The 19,420-nt window shown below is 40.2% G+C and overlaps 2 protein-coding genes across 4 annotated transcripts in view; both read left to right on the top strand.

The window, feature by feature from the left end:
* The first annotated feature begins 713 nt into the window (after nucleotides 1–713).
* ano11 (anoctamin 11) lies at nucleotides 714–11,569 on the top strand. The gene is made up of 23 exons (XM_026332001.1): nucleotides 714–867; nucleotides 1,016–1,165; nucleotides 1,715–1,841; nucleotides 1,958–2,151; nucleotides 2,250–2,357; nucleotides 2,791–2,927; nucleotides 3,009–3,066; nucleotides 3,146–3,256; nucleotides 3,346–3,511; nucleotides 4,075–4,165; nucleotides 5,385–5,481; nucleotides 5,590–5,733; nucleotides 5,950–6,087; nucleotides 6,737–6,835; nucleotides 7,025–7,127; nucleotides 7,685–7,796; nucleotides 7,875–7,929; nucleotides 8,089–8,186; nucleotides 8,878–9,014; nucleotides 9,160–9,365; nucleotides 9,456–9,592; nucleotides 9,757–9,847; nucleotides 10,575–11,569. Exons 1-23 carry the CDS (start codon nucleotides 715–717, stop codon nucleotides 10,740–10,742), a joined length of 2,880 nt encoding a protein of 959 aa, XP_026187786.1. The 5' UTR covers nucleotide 714; the 3' UTR covers nucleotides 10,743–11,569.
* Nucleotides 11,570–11,651: 82 nt separating this feature from the next.
* Nucleotides 11,652–19,420, top strand: part of arhgef19 (Rho guanine nucleotide exchange factor (GEF) 19) — a 21,377-nt gene continuing 13,608 nt past the window's right edge. The window contains exons 1-3 of one of the 3 annotated variants that reach the window (XM_026331999.1): nucleotides 11,652–14,550; nucleotides 14,864–14,994; nucleotides 16,784–17,020. The gene's annotated coding sequence lies outside the window, so the exon portion shown is untranslated. Of the gene's footprint in view, nucleotides 14,551–14,863; nucleotides 14,995–16,672; nucleotides 17,021–19,420 lie in introns of those variants that run through there. The other 2 variants (XM_026332000.1, XM_026331998.1) reach the window with 2 other exon arrangements.

The raw sequence follows: 19,420 nt of genomic DNA, 5'->3' as shown, positions 1-19,420 counted from the left end.
GTTGTAAGTTGTTTTGTTTTTTTGTTTTTTTTGTTTTTTTTTTCATTGTTGCAGTTCATGCTGGTCACCAGTAGGGGGCGTATAATTAGTTTCTTTTTTAATCTGTTTTGGACTGCTTACAGGTATATGGAATCTCTGCTATAAGGATTATGTACTGTACATAGTTGCTAAAACCTTTGAAGAGAGTTCTGTTTTGCTGTTACATTGCTAAGCAGCACATAGTCTTTCTGCACATTAAAGGGTATTGGTGGTTAAATGTGCTCTGCTCACTCTTTGCAGTTTCATTTTCTCAATCAATTTCAATAACTCACACTTTATTAGCTGTTCCCTTTCCCACTGTCTTTCTTTTCCTTCTTTTCTTATACTGCTCTGTTTTGACTTTCTCAACCCAGTCAACTGGAGAAAACCCATTGTGTCATCTACACTATTGATGCATGTGAAGGTTGTCAAAATAGAGAAAAGAGTAATGGCCAACAGCTTTTGAAGGGTTAAAACCTTTTTGCTCACATCAGGAAATAAAGCTTAGAGGGGCAGGGTTTCTCTTAATAATTTAAACTAATTGTGTACATTTCAAAACCAATTAAATGAAATGTACAAAACAGCTTGTATGGATGAGGGAGCACCTATTAACATGAGGTGGTGATGTGCACGGTACTGTATGTCCACATGTATGTTTTCATTCATGCAGGCAGCAAAGTACCAGCTACTGCCCACATGCTAGGTCCATTACGGTATTCCACAGCTAGTGTAGCAGTGGAGCAGAGGAGCCAGACGGATGCAGCGATAAAGAAGAGAGAGTGGGCTAGGGAACCACAGATTGCTGCAAATCCACACTTAGGCAGCAGCCTCATTTTCACTCCAGCAAAGGTACAGTATCAACCCTTTATTTCTTTTTTCAGTCTCTTTTTTTCATAGCACATTTGGAGTTCTCATCTGTAAAATACTTAAGTGATAAGTATATATTTCTTTTGCTGTACATTTTTTGTGAATGCTCAGTATATGTGTCCTGCCACAGGACCTTTCGTCATCCATCATGTTGAGGAAGGGCTCAGAACTGCTGAACAGAGACAGAGAGGTCCTCCTGGATATGGACTATGGGGGTGAAACACAGACCACAGACAGCTATGGGAGTCTGCAGAATGGGGGCTTCATTCCACCAAGATATGTGAGCATTAGTTTACTTTTTGCCAAAATGCTGCAGTGTTTTCTTCCTCTGCTTAGGAATCGCATGAGCATAGAAAAAGCTGCACATTAATTCAGCCAGCAGCCTTTAATTGCTCTGCTTCGCTGCCTCATCCCTTCACACCTCACTGACTCATCAGAGATGTTGCAGGGTATCTAGAAAGGTTTTAAACTTGATGGTTTATTTATTTTTACAGTGTGCTATAAAGTGCAGCACACTACCAAAAATGCCTTGTGGTGATACATGACTTTGCTGCACTTAACTGTGGTTCTCTGTCATTCTACAAAAAGCATAGTGAACATCTTCCATCCTATCTTTCTAGAGTCATTACTGGAAAGTGGATGCTGTTATGATGCTATGTGATGACAGGATTTTACGGTTAAACCACATCAAAAGGAAATTAAACGTCCATGTATAGAGCAAAAGGTTTAAGTGCAGGAAAGTGAATGCGAAATGATCTTTTTTGCCTCCAGCTCTCACTTGTACTGATTAGTGATTTTGCCATTAACTAAACTGTGTGGATGGTTTCAGCTTTCAGCTGCAGCTGCTGATGAAGATATGGACGGCAATGATCCCATTTATATTCACTATAATACAAGAAGCAACCAGCCAGTTCCACAGCTGGGGAATTACTTCAGAGATGGGAGAACTAAAATTGGTATGCAGCATTAGCAGCTTTTATTTTATTGGTTGTCCCAGGCTCATTGATGTATGCCAGAGAACTTCCTTCTTTTAATCATTTGGTTAATGATGTTATGGTTGATCTGGATTTAGACTTTGTTTTGGTGTGGGAGGTTCGCTTGCGGAGGAAACGGCGAGGGAAAGGGAAGAGTGAGGTGGCTGGTAATGACAGAGAAGCCGTGCCTGTTGAGGAGAACAGCAAGTCTGAACAAAGAAAGGCACAGCTGGCACAGTGGAGGGAGAAGTTTGTTCAGAATCTGGAGAGTGCTGGGTTGCTCATGGAAGAGGTACAATTGATCAGATTAAACATAATTCATTTTATTAATATGTTTAAATGTCTTTGCTTTTGTTGGCTTATTAACTTGTCTGTGTTTCTTCTCTTTAGGAGGAAACAGCAAATGAAAAGAAAACAATACATTTTTTGAAACTTAATGCTCCTTGGGATGTGTTGGTCTGTTATGCTGAGGAACTCTATCTGAGAGCTCCACTGCAGGTTGATACAGCTGTTTTTAAGCTTTTCAGTGTATAGAGGCCCATATTTGTTACTAAACATAGCTGGATTTTTATTATCTATTTTACAAAATATATCTAATATGTTATATCTAATATGCATACAAACCAGTTTTTATCATCACTGGCAGAATTTATGTTTCTGAGCAGGATTCAGATTCATACCCACCCCCAAAAGGTATAGAAAACTGACAGTGTTACTTTGTCAGATCACCTTGCTGACTCTCCTTTAGCACTCTTTATTATGATGTAAGTTAATGAATACTTTCAACCCAGCTTGTTTTGCTGCAGGGTAAAGAGATTTAAGTTGCATTTCTTCTGCTGCATTACTGCATTATTGAGAGTAACCTCTCAAGTGTTTGCTAACCCCAGATTAAATATTATTAATACTGAATCGGTGTATGTTTGTCTTTTAGGCACAGCCAAATCTGGATTTAAATACATCTGCTCGGGTACTGAGTCGACTATGCATTCCTAATGTAATGAAAGAGTCAGTGCCAAACAGGCCGCTAGATTATTACACATGTGCCTTTCGCAAGTCAAAGATGCACAGGTGAGTTATGGTTAACTGTGATCAGGAATGGTTTTTTTACACGTATACTGCAGAAGGTAAAAGTATAATTGGCTTTTCCAGATTCCTTGGCTATGAGAGCCATGACACCTACTTCACTAATACGCAGAGACACCGTGTTGTGAGTAACAGAATTTGCTACAGTATACAGGATGTATTCAATGTTTATTTTCTCAAATGGTGTGACAGTTTTATTTTAGGTGTATGAGATTCTTGCCAGGACGGTATATGGCAAAAGGAAGAGGGCTGAAGTTGGTGTGGACAGATTGCTAAATGAAGGGGCGTACACTGCAGCTTTCCCCCTGCATGAGGTCAGAAATGATTCCTCTTTAATCTGATGTCAAATCTACAGACTGCTGTTTTCCCTCATTTATTGGCAGCATATTGTTTTTTTCCACAGGGCCCTTTCAAGCTTCCAAAGTATGAGATCCGTCCGGATGAGTTAAATCAGAGGCAGGTTCTTTACCACTACTGGGCCCGATGGGGCAAGTGGTACAAGTACCAGCCACTGGACCACATCAGGGAGTATTTTGGAGAGAAGATTGCACTCTACTTTGCTTGGCTGGGTAAATCAAACCTTATTCTTCAATGACACAACCAGTTGTTTTTATATATTAAGTTGAATTGAGATCACCTGTAGCCAGATCTTTGAATCCCTCCACATCTCACATTTATACTACAATTTGAATCACTGAATAAAAGGAGATACAATGGCAGTAAACTGATTATCAGGCTACGGCACCTATGTATAATCAATGTTTGAGAAGTGACTAAAGATTAAATAAATCTGTACTTGGAGAGTCCAAAAAATCCTTATGAAGGTTTTTGCAAACTACAAATTAAAAGAGAAATTTCAAGGCACTGAATATCCTTAGGAGTATAGTACGTCCTTTGTCACTTCACTGAGAGTAGCAAGTCAAATTTGCCAGTTATTATGTCTAAACAAAGAGAGGGGTGTAGCACAATGTCCTCAGAAAATTCTGGGGAAAGCTTGAGACATTAAAACTGTCATCCTCAGCATGGAATGCATCTTTTGTGATATCAGTCAGACATCTTTATCAAGGACATTTAGTAATTATGTGCCCCCCCCCCCCCCGCATCAGCATGATGGAACTTTACATCTCTGCAGGTTTCTACACAGCCTGGCTGCTGCCAGCGGCGGTGGTTGGAACCCTGGTCTTTGTGTCTGGAGTCATGTCCATGGGTACCAATGAGCCAGCGTGAGTCCCTGCATTGCGCATGTAACACATGCCTTATTGCATGAAGACGTGGTTACATTTTAAAAGGTCAAATCTTAAAGCAAACATCACCAATTTTACACTTAACAGCCAGTTTTGAGGCTCCCTGTTGACCCAGGTGTTGAGCCAGTTAATCCACAACATCTCTAGGTTATGTTCAGCAAGGGCTCTCTGAGAATGTAAAATATTCAGAAGTTTACTTGTCACTGGGATTAACCTTTGATTAGGTCAATGTGTTCTTAAAGCCTAAAGTATATTTCCTTTCCTTATTTCCATTGCCTTTCATAATTATTATTTAATGTTTGGATTTTCATATTTAGGTATTGATATTTATTAATTGATTATGTCCTTAAAACAACTGTCCCAAGATAATCTACTAATAATACCATAATGATAATCTACCAGGCTCAGTGAGATCCTGGAGTCTTTTCTTCACAGCAGGTCATTTGTACAGACACAAGTTATGTTACAGCTTGTTTAACGTTGTATTAGCTGTTTTGAGTTTACCAGTTTTACCACTTGGTTTCAGTGACATATAAAACCAATATGAGGATACAGGGGAGACTAGAAAGAATGAAAAACCAGTCAAATCTTGAAAGAAAGCAACTGTAAGCAATCAACTGTTTCAGCTTCATGAGGTTCATTAGTTCCCACTAAAGATTAGAGGCATTGATTAGTGGAGAAAGGATAAAGAACATTGTTTAGGAACAGTGAACTGCCTGCAGCCATCTCATGTGATAATGGACAATTAGTGCAGAATAATCTCCCCTTTACAAAATAAGACAGATGGACGTTTCTCAGTGAGTACAGGCTTTATTAGTGCAGTAAATCCGAAGTGCAGTCATGGATTCAGTAACTCACTGAGTAACTCTAATAAGCGAGAGTGTATCAGCTGTGTTTCTTGGCAGCAGGTTGGGAGGCTCATTTCATCACCTTGCATCTTTTCTGTTCTCACTCATTCTGAATTTAATATACCCTGTATTTGTGTATGTGAAATCCATTACTGTTAATTCATCCAATCCCTTAGCTCCCGAATTAATAATTGTGAGTACATGTGATTAAAGGTCCAAATATGTATTGGTGACAAAATGAAAATACTGACTTGTCCAACTGGTTGGTCACCTGAAAAGCAGTCTGGGTTTGAAGGCTTGAGAACATTGTTTCTCAGCTGTAACATATTTGTGTCTGTGTCTGTCAACAGCAAGGAAATCTGTACCAAGGGAGACAGTTATCTGATGTGTCCTCTCTGTAACACATGTAAGGCCTGGAACATGTCTGATATCTGCACTATGGCCAAGGTAATGAACTTTAAGATTTCACTGGTAAACAACCCAGTTTGTAATCATGATGCACACAGACTAAAAGTTCATATTTATTTATTTACACTGTACCTTTCTGTGTTGCAGCTGGGCTACTTATTTGACCACCCTGGTACAGTTCTCTTCAGTGTGTTCATGTCATTCTGGGCTGTGACCTTTCTGGAGTACTGGAAGCGAAAGATGGCCACCCTGGCCCATCACTGGGACTGCATGGACTTCCATGAAGAAGAGGTTTCTTAATCATTCTTACTCTTACATGCTTTCAGTATGAGTATAACTCTATTGGTCTCATACAACTTTCATTTCCTACTTGTGTTGTGATTAAGCTGAGCTGAACCTCCTCTCTGGCCTCTGGTCCCTGGGCCTGAAGACTGCAGCTGGACTGTTCTCTGTAAACTGGCAAAGAGTGCAGTTATTAGTGGTAATGTCATCACTGTGTTTCTTCAGGAGCGTCCTCGGCCAGAGTTTGCAGCCATGGCCCCAACTATGGAGCAAAACCCAGTGACTGGGGTCAAGGAACCCTACTTTCCAGAAAAGACCAGGTTGTCCCGAATGTTCACTGGTTCCATGGTCATCATTATGATGGTGAGACAATATGTAAATGTGTTTTGACAGCCTGAATTTCAGGCATGTGAATTTAGCATTATTCTAATGTAAAATCTAATCAGATCCTACACTGTGTGCACCAACGTGTTCTCCTTATTTGTTCTGATAGTCAGTCTCATTGTATTTGGTTTCAGGGCAGAATCTCATCTCAGTGTCTTTTGAGCTTTTACTTTTGTGATCTTGGAGAGAAAGAGAGGTGGGGTTTACACCTGTTCCATTGAATCCTGATGGTAACTGAACCCTCTCTAATCAGGAAACCAGGTCATTTACCCACAGGCCTAGATTTGTTCTGATAATATCAGCCACACACTATGCTCAGTCTCAGGATTAACTTGTTTTTAGACTCAGATATGTGGATCAGTTTTCTCTGTCCTTCTTGTGACAGTGATGTTGTAAGTGGAAAATAGAAAATGCTGCCATGACACCATCACACAGTCTACTATGGCATACTACTAGCATCATAAAAGCCAACCAAGAGCAGATCAATGTCAATGAGCTTACTTTTTGATTGTTGGAACAGAGTGCACATCCTGAAGGTCACAAACAACCATATCAACAAGATGCTGTTCTCTTAAACAAAATTCACCGACTGTAATGTTTTACTTTACATCTGTGTCTCCCCTCTCAGCTGTGTGTGGTGATGATTTTCCTGGTGACGGTGGTCATGTGCCGCGGTATCATCAGTGTGATAATGTTCCATACTGGGAGCCCAGTCTTGCGTACAGAGGTACATTGGCACTACAAAGTGGATGTGTGCATTAAATTCTATTCGAGTTCTATTTTTAACATTTTAACTAATGTATATAATACAAAACATTCTGTTATGAAGTCTACAGGTGTGTTTCAGCTCCTTTAGCAGCTCTGCATTCTCTGAGTATGCAAACTGTACTGTTTATTTGTGTGATATCGTCTTCAGGCAGGGACTATAGCCAACATCTCCAGCAGTATTGTGAATCTGGGCCTCATCCTGTTGATGGGCCAGGTCTACACTGCACTAGCTGAGCAGCTCACTAAATGGGGTAGGAATCAATACTGCTCTCTCACACCTCAAACCTCAGTACTGTGTATTGATATCAGCCTCTCATGGGATATCTACTAAAAAAAGAGAGAATCCTCAAAGAGCAGGTTCAGTAATGTATTGAATTTGATTCCAGCATCTGAAGAAAAATAATATTTTACAGAGGTCAATGAAAACACATTGCAGTGTGGGAATGTACGTGTGCACTGCAACACACAACACTAAGCAGTATTTTACCTCCTATGTCACCAGCTAACAGTTAAATTACAGGTGAACATGCAGTAGCAATAGTCTGCAGCAATGCTAGAAAAGCTGGTTTATGCTCATTGTAAAAACAACAATAATAATGATGATACTAATAATAATGAGTCCAAAGATTGTGTATAATTGGATTTCTAGCCATTATTTCTATAAGTTAAGACACATGTACAAGTTATTGCTGGAATTTTTTCATATCGCTATGAAAAGTCAAGATTAGGCCTAAACAAAGACAAACAGTTAAAATTATTGAAGCTTTAATGTCTGTAATACTGTGTGTGTTTGTTTTCTTTGTGCCAGAGATGCACAGAACACAAACCCAATATGACAATGCCTTCATCTTCAAGGTGTTCATCTTCCAGTTTGTCAACTTCTACTCGTCTCCCTTCTATGTGGCTTTTTTTAAAGGAAGGTGAGTCGGTTTCAAATGTACAGAAATGATTTTTTGGCCTCTTAAGATTTTTATTGTGCCTTACCTCTGTGTGTGTAGGTTTGTGGGTTACCCTACTAACTATGGGACCTTGTTTGGAATGAGAAATGAAGATGTGAGTCCCTTTTTCCCCATGCAGACAATATGTAATTTCACAATAAATGTCACACAAAGAGGAACTAGAAGCTCCTATTGTTTTTTACCCAAGCACAGAAAATAACACTTGATGTATTGCTTTCATATCAATGGGTTTTTGTGTGTCTTCATATTGCAGTGTGGTCCTGGGGGTTGTCTCATTGAACTGGCTGAACAACTCTTCATCATCATGGTTGGAAAGCAACTCATCAATAACATTCAGGAATTCATTATCCCGTATGTTTCCACGGCTCCATAGCACTTTGAATTTTGCTAATAGATCAAACTGATATCTGTTGTTCTACAGTCAATATTATTTTGTGCTTCAATAGCATTAGTTAAAATTAGCAATAAAAAATAAATAAATATCAGTGTGAGATATTTTTGGTTTAAAGAGATTGTATAGTACGGAAAATTACTTAGTTTACCTATGTGGTTTTTGAAGACCTGCTCTGCCTTTTTGGCACACTATGGTTCCTCTGCAGCTGTGTGTGTGTGTGTGTGTGTGTGTGTGTGTGTGTGTGTGTGAGGGTGTGTGTGTGTGTGTGTGTGTGTGTGTGTGTGAGTGTGTGTGTGTGTGTGTGAGTGTGTCAAATGTGAGAGATCAGAGGGTCTGTACTGTTTGTACAAACAATCAGAAACTAACAGCAGGATTGAAACCACATGAATAATGTGGTGACAGATATGTGGCGGTCCATTTAATTTTTCATTCCTCATGAGATCACACACAGTTTGATATTGCTTAAATGATTTGCGATCAGCAGTGGAAAAACAGCTCTATATAAGGTATTTAACAAAGGTTTCTGTGCTGATTGCACCAAGTTGTGAGTTCTGATGTGCTGTTGCATATATACAATATAGAAGTTCTACATTAATTCTGTTTTGCATTGGTACTGCAAGTGTGCTCTCTGTCTGTCTCTTCTAACAGTAAATTAAAGGCCTGGCGCCAAAAGAAAACTTTGTCTAAGGTGCTGGGAGATAAGTCGTCCCATGAGAACCGGCGCTGGGAGGAAGACTACAAGCTTGTGGAGTGTGAGGGCCTGTTTGAAGAGTACCTGGAGATGGGTGAGTATCTAAAGTAAACACTGCCCCTGCAATTAAAAAAAAAAAAAAATACATGGATATTCTTAAAATATGTATAAATGAATATTGTAAGAAGTTTAAATTATCTGATGTGTATCGTTGTAAAAAGTGACTCATTGTGCTGCAGTGCTCCAGTTTGGGTTCATCACCATCTTTGTGGCTGCATTCCCCCTCGCCCCGCTCTTTGCCCTCCTCAATAACTGGGTGGAGATCCGTCTGGACGCACACAAGTTTGTGTGTGAGTATCGCCGACCGGTGGCTGAACGTGCCCAGAACATTGGTGTCTGGTTCATCATACTGGAAGCTCTGTCACACCTGTCCGTCATCGCCAATGTGAGTTGATTTAAAATGATATCCATACTGGACTTGATACTTAGCTCTTTATTGTAAAATGACATTTTGTTCTTCTCTCACTATCTGCAGGCTTTCTTAATAGCCTTCACATCTGATTTTTTACCCCGTCTGCTCTACCAGTACAAGTTCAATAATGATCTCAATGATTACGTCAACTTCACCTTGGCTTATGCACCACTTAACTACACTGAGTACCCCCTGTGCAGGTATGCCATGTGCTGACTTTGCTGGCTACAGATCATTGACTTGGCCAACAGAGGGTAGTATTACAGATGATTAACACATGGTTCAGTAGGTGTTATTGCTGCATATCTTACACCCCAACTTTTACACAGCATCTTCCACAATAACTGTACTTTTATTTTTAAAGATATAAAGCATTCAGAGACAACAATGGAAACTACACACTGTTCTATTGGGAACTCCTTGCTGTCAGACTCGGTTTCATCATTGCTTTTGAGGTATGAAGAAACTATTTGTTTCTTTTTACCAGTGTCAGTGATTTTAATGATCAGATTTTATTCATTTTAATCTTTCTCCCATATTCCCATTCCCAGTTGTGCCTCTCTTGTCATTTAGCCCAGTTTTTAGTGGATGTTTTAGTTTTTCCATTCTTTGTCATATGATTCTTATCGTATTATTTTGTAGCTGACTTTAATTTTGTCACATCCCCCTTCTTCAATGTTATTTTATCATCTACCTTTTCTTTAGCTTCCTTTCCGAACCTGCACTGTGTTTGTTAGTGTGCATTCGTTTCTGCTCGTCCTCTTCCATTTGTCAACCTGCTGTCTACTCCTCCTCTCATTTGTTTGTTTACACTGGCATTTAGCTGAGACTTCCATTCAAGGTATGAGAACAAGTAAAGAAAAACTATATTCCAGACTGGGAAAGTTTGAAATTAATCACAATGTGTGGGGATTGAAAAACAAGTCTTGGAAAATATAACTGAAGTTATATGAAGAAAGACCTTCATCTGGAAAATCTCCACAGTTTGATTTAAGATTGTAATTTAATTTAACTAATTTAATTTAATTTTAGTTATAACATAAATTTTATGAACGAAGTTGCCTTCAGGCTCAAACACAAAATGTCGTGTATCTTTAATTGTAATGTGTTGTATGGTTTTGACAGAGAGGCATTTTATGTGGAGGTTTAATGTCTTGCTGTCTCCATGTCTCCTTTCTCCAGCATGTTGTGTTCTTTGTGTTGCGAGCCATCGACTGGATTGTGCCTGATGTCCCTGAGTCGCTGGAGCTGAAGATCAAGAGGGAGCGCTACCTGGCCAAGCAGGCTCTGGCTGAAAACCAGGAGGCCTTGTTGGTGAGTCGAAGCAGAGGGGTTGCCTCTGCCACTTGAGACAGCTCCAGCCTGGGTCAGTGGAACATGGGACACACCATGCTGTCCAACACACTTTCGTACATCCAAGTCTATAATTGAATCATTAGGACAAGAACAAGTTTTGAATCCTCGACCTAAATATCAGAGTCATATTATAAGTGTCTAGTGTTGCTGTTATCCATATAGTTCCATACAGTGGCAGAATGCACCAGCAGACTTGCATACAGATTAGTGTTAAACCTGTTACTGGGACTGCTGATTGCCAAAAATAAATTCCATACGTTAAAGGCATTTAACAGCGTACCCACCCATCTGCACACCTTCACATACAGTAGCATTTGCAAACCACCTGGGGCTCAACTAGCTGTCAAAAACTCTCTATGCCGCACGCAACGTAATCATTAAAGTTAACCGATGGGATCGGAGCCAAATACAGGGGTGTCGAGATGAATTTGATTACATGCTATAAACATTGTGGGCTAATGTCTTTTGGCATACTTTATTATTTCCTCTTTGAACTCAGCTGTATTATAGTATAATAGACAAATTTAACTTTAATCAAATAAAAAATCACTACATTTAAGAAGAACAGAGGATCACAGCCTGTTACAGTGTGTTCATTCCCAAAGAGTGTAAATCCACCCTTGCGCGTGTGTGTGCGTGCGTGCGTGCGTGCGTGCGTGCGTGCGTGCGTGTGCGTGTGTCCTGTGCTCTGACTTTTGCTGTTGTCATGTGTATCATGTAGTCAATGTTGCTGACTGAGGATGGTGAGTACTGCTAATCTGCACCCAAGTAAGTAAATGGCACCAATGCAGTGCTGCAGTACAGTGTTGCCACTTAATATATTCTACCACAACTTTTAAATCAAATTTGAATTTTCAAAATTTGAGAAAACATTTAATCAAATATGTGATATAAAATATCTGCAAAAGACAGGGGCCCAGAGGTGGACAAGGTTTGTGGATTGCACCAGAGATTATTTTTACAGGAGTTATATATTAATCATAAAGGTGTCAGGGCTCATAAATTATTAGTTGGCCCACTCATGTCTCTGTTTTGGAGTTGGTTTGTAGTGGGACAGATGAGGTGGCACTGCATGCAAACTGTGACTGAACTAGGGCTGCATGACAGGGTAAAAATAATTTCATCCATCCATTATCTATACACACCTATTCCTATTTAGGGTCACAGGGATCTGCTGGAGACGATCCCAGCTCTTTTCGGGCAAAAGGCAACGGTACACCCTGGACAGGTCACCAGTCCATCGCTAACAACCACACACGCTCTCACTCTATGGGCAAAAAATATATAATTTCAGTTATTGCAAATTAAAGTAAAACAATCAAATTGATTAATTAACAGTGTTCCACAGTATTCTCAACAGCATAATTTGCTAAAGCAATAGCACCGTATTATCTTACTGACCAACCCTGTGTTCAACATAAACTACAGCTCCTCATGTTTGCACACTCAGGGGAGTTTTACGTTTAAGGGCAGTAACATGTTTACATGTTTTGCAAACTGGAGTTTTTCTGTCTGCTCAGTATTTCATTGCTGTATTTTCAGGCTATGTCGCAGTTACAAAGCCGTTTGTTTTAGACTTCAAAATGGTACTAAATCTAAAATCTAAAACGCAGCACAGTCACATACCCTTATTCCGTCATTGGAAAGAAGTTCAATGAGAAGATTGATACCACTCTTGAGTCTACCCTTTAAATATAATGAGCTGTTTAACTTAGCTAAGCACAAATGCAGGAAACAGGGACCAGTAACTTCCTGGAGTCTGTGTTGGATGCCTGGTAGGAATAGCTAAGAAAGTCAAACATACTGTAAAACCTAGTCAGTGAACTGACACTGACCTTTGTATAGAGACAGGCTTCCCTTGTTTTCCAGCATATTAAATAGACAGAAATGTGAGGGGTATCAATCCTCTGATCTCACTAAAGAAAGATAAGATTTCCCAAAATGTCCAACTTCTTCTTTAAAGACTTGAAACACAACCTGAAAAAGTGAAGGTGCTGATAAGTACATTTTTGAACTTTAGAGAGAGCCAGCTGAGCAGCATTTGACTGTTTCCAGGCTTTATGCTAAGGTAGGCTGAATATACTGTGACTTACTTAGCTGACAGACTTGAAACTGACATTGATATTCTAGCCTCACTAGCAGACAGAATACAATTAAGCCTTCCTGCTTAGCAGCAAACCTTTTACAGTAGTCTGACAGAACTAATTATCTCCTCTCTCTGTTCCTTCCCCATTCCTTCTGTGTCCAAACCCAACTGCACTGCCTCCCCTGAAGCAAGCGACGCGTCCTTTGGAAACATGAGTTAGGCCTCAAGCGTGGAAAAGGAGTGGTGGGAGATAGTACCAGAGGAATAAAAGACACTCTTTTGCATCTGGGAGAACATGAATGAACTTTTATCCTGTGCAGAATTTTTTTTTTTTTGCACTGGGATTCAGTTTTCATTTACTTATGCATACTTCTGCACAGATATTATGATAAGCAGGAGTATGATGGAGGATGAACTCACTTCACCCACGTTTTGACTTCACCAACATTTTCAGGCTGTGACTTACATTATTTCTAGGCCTATTCAAATTCTTCACATCTTCACGTGTCTTTGATCCAATAAGGGCCCAACACTGACCTACAGCAACTAAAATGTCTTATCAATCTGATTAGTGTAATCAGTTTAGCCCGCAATTTGATAATTGCTTAGTTACTTAAGCTTTACCAGAGCATGATGTTGTAACAGAGGGATTGATTTATTTTTTTGTCTTGGCAGGAATGCACGTACATATACTGAAACTTTAACAGTAAACTGTCCCAGCTGCTCTAGTTTGGTGAAAGGCTCAAAGTTACAAACCTGTGTAGATTGAAAAAAAGGTGCATTTTAATAGGAAACCACTACTCACTGATATTTTTAGGAAATAAACACAGTATAAAGAATAAAAAACATCATTGTCAGTTTTGAATGAAGTTGTTATGTTCAGCTCAGTGTTTTGTTCAGTACTTTGTGTATTTACAGTAGGGAAAGTTGTTTCAAGCTTCACGTCTCCAGTTTGTAACACAGGCTTTCTCTTAAATATCTGACATTCCTGATGGTTATTGTCTCAGGTTTGACAGATCTATGCCAGAGCAACAGATAACATCAAACAGGAAAACTAATCTTATGTAAAATCAGTGGAGTACTTTTCTAAATACAGTTTAATTTGGGTTTTTTGTTATTGCCGATCTCTGACCTGAGGCTAAAGTACACCTTTTCATGGCAACCAGTGTAAGATGGCAAACCACATGTTTTGATCTCTCTAATTTTAGGGTTGGATCATGCGCTGGCTGTCCTGTTAACGTTACATACATTATTAGTTGTCTTCAATATGAGTGAAAAAAGTTTGTGTGTCTACAATGTAAATGTATATGTACATGCACATATTGATACTGTAAATGTTTGTTGTCCAGGAATGCTGAGTATGCCTTTATTTTGTGTTGCTGATGTACAGTATTGTAAAAAAGAGTGAAAACTTGATATGGGCCATATGTTGCGTGTGAAATTGCGTTTTAGATCTTTTAGGTGAAAGTAAATCTCGTTTGATGAATGCAAATGCCTCTTCAGCTTGGGCTTCTGAAATACTGATGACTCAGTGGGGATATACTGTACTTTAGGGATGAACTCTAAATGTTGTCAATCCCCTTCATTTTTTTCTCCTCTCCATCTCACAGCATCCCCCCCCTCTCCGTCTGAGAGAACACTACCTCCTTCACAGACCAAAAAGACCTGCAGACAAGGAACGAGGACGCTGATTTATTAGGAGTCAGAAACAGACAGGTGTTCGTTAATGATTTCTCTCTTCCTTTACCTCCTCCCATCTCACACTCTATCAATAACTGTGGCCCTAGGCAACTACTGACTTTTGTATCCTCTCCTCTTTAACTTCTCTTCCCTCTCACCTTTCTTCAGCTGTTTTCACCTCTCTCTCTCCCTCAGCCCCCCCCCCCCCGTCTCTTATTTCACTCTCATTCCTTTTTTTTTTTTTATTAAATTGTCTTTATTCCTCCTTTTTTTTTCTCTCTCTCTTGGCCACATTCATCTTACGATTGTTATGATTGTTGTGCGTTCCTCTGCCTTGGCCTGCGGGAAGAGTGAGTTAGTACATGTCAGTGAACACAGGTATGCACTGTGGACACCGGCTGGCTTATTCACCGACTGCTGGAGTTAGGAGGGAGACGCTCACATGCACAGACTGTGAAACAGAGCCAATTCAGCCACAAGGTAACAGTGCAGCATTATGAAGGAGATTGGCCTTTTGTTTTCACTTCTGGTGAGGCTGATGCACTGAGAATCTAAATGTAATACTGATATACTCTAAAGTTGGGTGGAACATTTGAAGTCAATGGCATGATACTGTATGTTAGTATCATGTTGAATATGTGTCACATGGGACGCTGATGTTGGCGTCAAGCTGATGTTCATTGCAGTCGTTACATTTTTAAGCACTGAATCATAAAAATAATCAGGATACAATTTAAGTGAATATTTATTGAATATTATTAATATATAATTATTGCAGAGCTCCATGTGCGTAGTTTTTATAATATTAAAATTTAACATTGAAAACAGAACAAAATATAGAATTAATACAGCATCATTTCCTAAATATTCATATTGTAACTCCATTAATACTCACTGAAGCTCATTCTATACAGTCAAGCATTGTTCAAACCCTCAAAACCTTATTTTAAACTCTAATGGAGACTCCAGTGTTTCTAAACAGTGTCAATATGTCATGCTTGTTTGTCACCGTTTTAATCTTTCAACACTAGTCAATTTCTTTCCTGATTCTTCAGCTGCAGGTCCCAGTGGATTCAACCGGCTGGTCCCTCACTTTTATTTTTCTACCACATGGTGCTGGGCAGGCAGCTTTTCAGTTTTAGCTTTTTGCTCTAAACAGCTGCCTCTGGATTCAGGGTTGATGAGAGCTGAGTTTACAAGCTGGAAATCCAAAACAATCAGTTAAAAGGTTCTGTAGAGATGTGTGTACCTCCAGGGTGATAATCTGCTGTGGACCCCTTTCACATTACACATAATCATGTCATAAATGGTTATGTAAGTATACCAGTGGGTGCAGCTTTAAAGTTATTTAAGGGGAATTCAAAAAGCGAGTATTAAGTATCAACCAAATGCACCTCAAGTTATTTGGCTAATTTCAAATCGATTTTTATTGCTCCCTAGTATTGCCACAAAAATGCTTTTCTCTGCAAGAATAGTTAAAAGGAAAACTCCCAACCCTTTAGTGACCTGTTTTCCTCTAACAAGAATGGGGATAATTAGACCTCCACTACTGCTGCATAAACTACTATCCTGATGTGACCTCAGACCCCACCCACCACCATTCTTTTCATGTTTGATTAGTGAACATTTTTAATACGACAGCAGGCAGGGTGCACTGAGAGGGATGAGAGTTCAAGCATGCCTTAGCAGCTTCTTTCTGTCAGCAACTCACACTGACATTTAGTGAAAGCTGCACACATACACACAGCCCCAGGCATTTCGAGAGTTGGATCTGTTCACACAGTGATGCACAGAGCAATACCTGCAAATATGCAGTTTTGCAAACATGGATTGTTTCTTGTGTTTAATTTGTATGTGAAAATACACATAAAACACAGTTCATGCGCTTCCATGCACATTTTTACTTGTATTCGCTTTCACGAGGAGCAGTGTTTTTCTTTCAAACTGTCTGTTCCCTCCTCTCTCTCTCTCTCTCTCTCTCTCTCTCTCTCTCTCTCTCTCTCTCTCTCTCTCTCTCTCTCTCTCTCTCTCTCTCTGTCTCATAGCAGGTTCTGAAATGACACACTAAACTATTAAAGTTAGAGGAAGGGCAAGAGAGGGGGAGGAGAAAGAAAGAAAATGAGAGAGCACTTCCCCAACAGTAGCAGAGGGAGGGAAAAGGAAAGAGAGGGAAGGGAGAGCAGAGGAGCTTAGAGGGGGGATCTGCATTGTAAGCAGCTCTGAGAGCAGCAAGTGGTGGCTGATTTTCAGCTTGTTTTTGTTTTCTCAGGGAGGAGAACAAGGAGAAGAATTAGGCAGCAGAACACAGATTTCAAAAGTCTGATCTGTACTAAAAGAAAAAGAAAAAACTAAGACGCTGACAGAAGATAAGGGAGGAAGAAGCCGGGAGGAACACAAGGCAGCAATGGATAGCAGAGTGGCTTGGACTGACCCTGGGATGGCCTGGATTCACACTCTGCTGCTGGCCAACATTCAGCATCCACACTAGGCTGATAACGCCAATGAGGTACAGTACTGGAAAACACAAATACTAACTCTTACACGTAAAAAGTAGCAAAACAAAGAAATCTATACATACTTTCTGTCTTCGTCAGTGTTTTTGCTCCAAGTTGAAGAGTTTTGCTGCTGGGACTGAACGTTGACCTGTGTTGTTTGGCTGAGAGTGTAGGCTGTGCTTTGCATGGTGCACCATCGAGAATCTTGTGCTGTCCAGTTTGTCAGGTGCATTGCATTTATTTTACAGTGTATATGCTGTGAAAACAAAGGCAGATACTGTTTCTTTGTAGGGCACAGGGAACAATAAGACCATGTGATGGGGTTGTCAGACCTCAGTTGGCCTGGATGTTTTTTTTTATCTTCACTAATAACCTAAATCCTGAATCGGTGGAATACAGGACTAAATGTAAAATGTGACAGTTTTATCAGTGTTTTCCTGCAGCACAGAAGTTGCAAATATCCAGCTTGATTAGATGCATGTATCCTGCCTGTGGTATCATTAGCTTCTCTATTTATTTATTCTCTTGGTAGAAGTTGCTGCTTGCATCAGTAATGTTTCCAGAGCTCCTTAGGCAGTATGGAGTGAAGTGAGTCTTGCATGTGATGGTTACAGTGCAGCAGTGCGTTGTTGCAGACCAGGGCAGGTAAGTGCATGTCTGGAATATGTTGGATGTGGGGTGGTTAAAAACTGTACATGGCTGAAACTTGGCAAAGCAGCTCTCCCTGCCTGTTCTCTTCTCCTTTTGGGGACATTTTAGCATAAGACTTTTTCTGCCTGTAGCTCCAGGTGAAAATAGAGCCTCAGGTTAATGACTGAGGTGTGTGTGCGTGTGCGTGTGCGTGTGTGTGTGTGTGTGTTCTTATACATTGCGTGTGTGTGTTAAAGATTTTATATACACTCTACATGTATGTTTACCAGAAGGAGGACACAGTAGTACGGTTTTCTCCCACCCTGTCTCACTGTCTGTTCACTCATGGCTGAGCTGTTCATTGTCCTCACTTCATTAGAGATAAACAACAAACAGTAATTTCACAGTCAGCAGCCAAACATTTGGATCTATAAGACTGTGCTGAAGCTGCTTCCTTCTCAGTGTGGTGATTGTGACACAAACTGAAAGAGATAGTTACCCTCCAGACTTATTCTTCTATGACTTTCAAACACCATCAGTTAGAGGGTGAGCTGAGGTGGTGGCTGGCTTTCTGTCTGCCGTCCTGATGAGTAAGTGTGTTGTCATGTGAATTGATGCTGCTGTGTATGGAGAGTATGAAGAGTACATATTTTGACTGCAACACAGTCTACCTGGCTGTGTTTTTTTTTCTGGATTATCTAACACAAACACACCAGCTGCACGTTGGGTAGCTGTGTAGCAGTACAAAGCATAAATCAGGACCTTGAACTTTTTACTGCATTTAATTACACACTGGAGATCCCCTGCATGATGGATGACTTCTGATAACAGTATTTTTTGTATAGTCATCAAATTAGAAAAAGGATTTTAGGAGAACTGATTTCCTTCAGCTGTGATTAAATTTCTGATGTGTAACACAGTAGTGGAGGTTGGATTTCACTCTGCATGCCTGCTCATATCACACACAGATTTATAACTCAGCTCACCACTTCCTGCTGTGTGTCTGGACAGCACCTGTCCCATCACCTGCCACTCAGACAGCAGCTTTGTGTGTGTGTGTGTTCGTGTGCACTGTGGGAAGAAGATGCCACACCTCACCCTACTCCACCCTGTACCTCCTCCACCTCCTCCAGCTAAGCTCTCCTGCAAAACTACCTGAGCACTCACACTTTCAGCTGCTAACCTGAAACTGACTCCGTGCTCTGTGTTTTGCACTGGCCTGTTTTCATCAGAACTAGGCTAAAATCATTAGGCATCACTGACTGAAAACAACCTTTAAACATCAGTCACACATATTTTTTCATGAGGCTTAGTCGCTTTCTTCACTTTACATAATAGCCCATAATAGCAGTCCTTGCACTTGCACATGTGTAGCTGACTTTCTCTGTTAGTCTCCAGCTGTGGGTTAGTGATCAAATTCAGGGAATGAGTTTGCCAAGTTATTGAGAGGATGTGGAGAAGTGTGTGTCAGAAGGCTCGGCCCCTCTTTAGTACAGTCCGACATGAACTTTTTCGAACCTGGACGATTATACAAACCACCTACTGGTTTAAAACCTGTACATTCCTTTGATTTACAGGTCAAATTGTCCAAGTTAAACAGAGATCTCTAATTCTTTGCCCTTTTTTGGGAGCAGTGCACAGACAGTCATTATGAGTTAATCCTTGTGTCAGAGTATTTGGCCCCTTCCTGAAGGTTAAAGCAGACAGAAGGTTAAAAGTCTAGCCCAGAGGCGACGTGTGCCGAGCACTACCCTGACTGTGTTGCTGCACGACTGTCTAGC

Source organism: Mastacembelus armatus, chromosome 7 (assembly GCF_900324485.2).
Source record: "Mastacembelus armatus chromosome 7, fMasArm1.2, whole genome shotgun sequence".
NCBI lineage: Eukaryota > Metazoa > Chordata > Actinopteri > Synbranchiformes > Mastacembelidae > Mastacembelus > Mastacembelus armatus.
The sequence above is the reverse complement of the archived record's forward strand: the minus strand, read 5'-3'. Positions and strand labels throughout refer to the sequence as shown.

Bases quoted from the DNA above. Each gene is read 5' to 3' on its own strand.
- ano11 (XM_026332001.1), top strand. From the start codon at position 715: ATGCTAGGTCCATTACGGTATTCCACAGCTAGTGTAGCAGTGGAGCAG. The intron at 2,928-3,008 runs GTGAGTTATGGT...TGGCTTTTCCAG, and splicing joins CGCAAGTCAAAGATGCACAG to ATTCCTTGGCTATGAGAGCC. The intron at 7,128-7,684 runs GTAGGAATCAAT...TCTTTGTGCCAG, and splicing joins TGAGCAGCTCACTAAATGGG to AGATGCACAGAACACAAACC.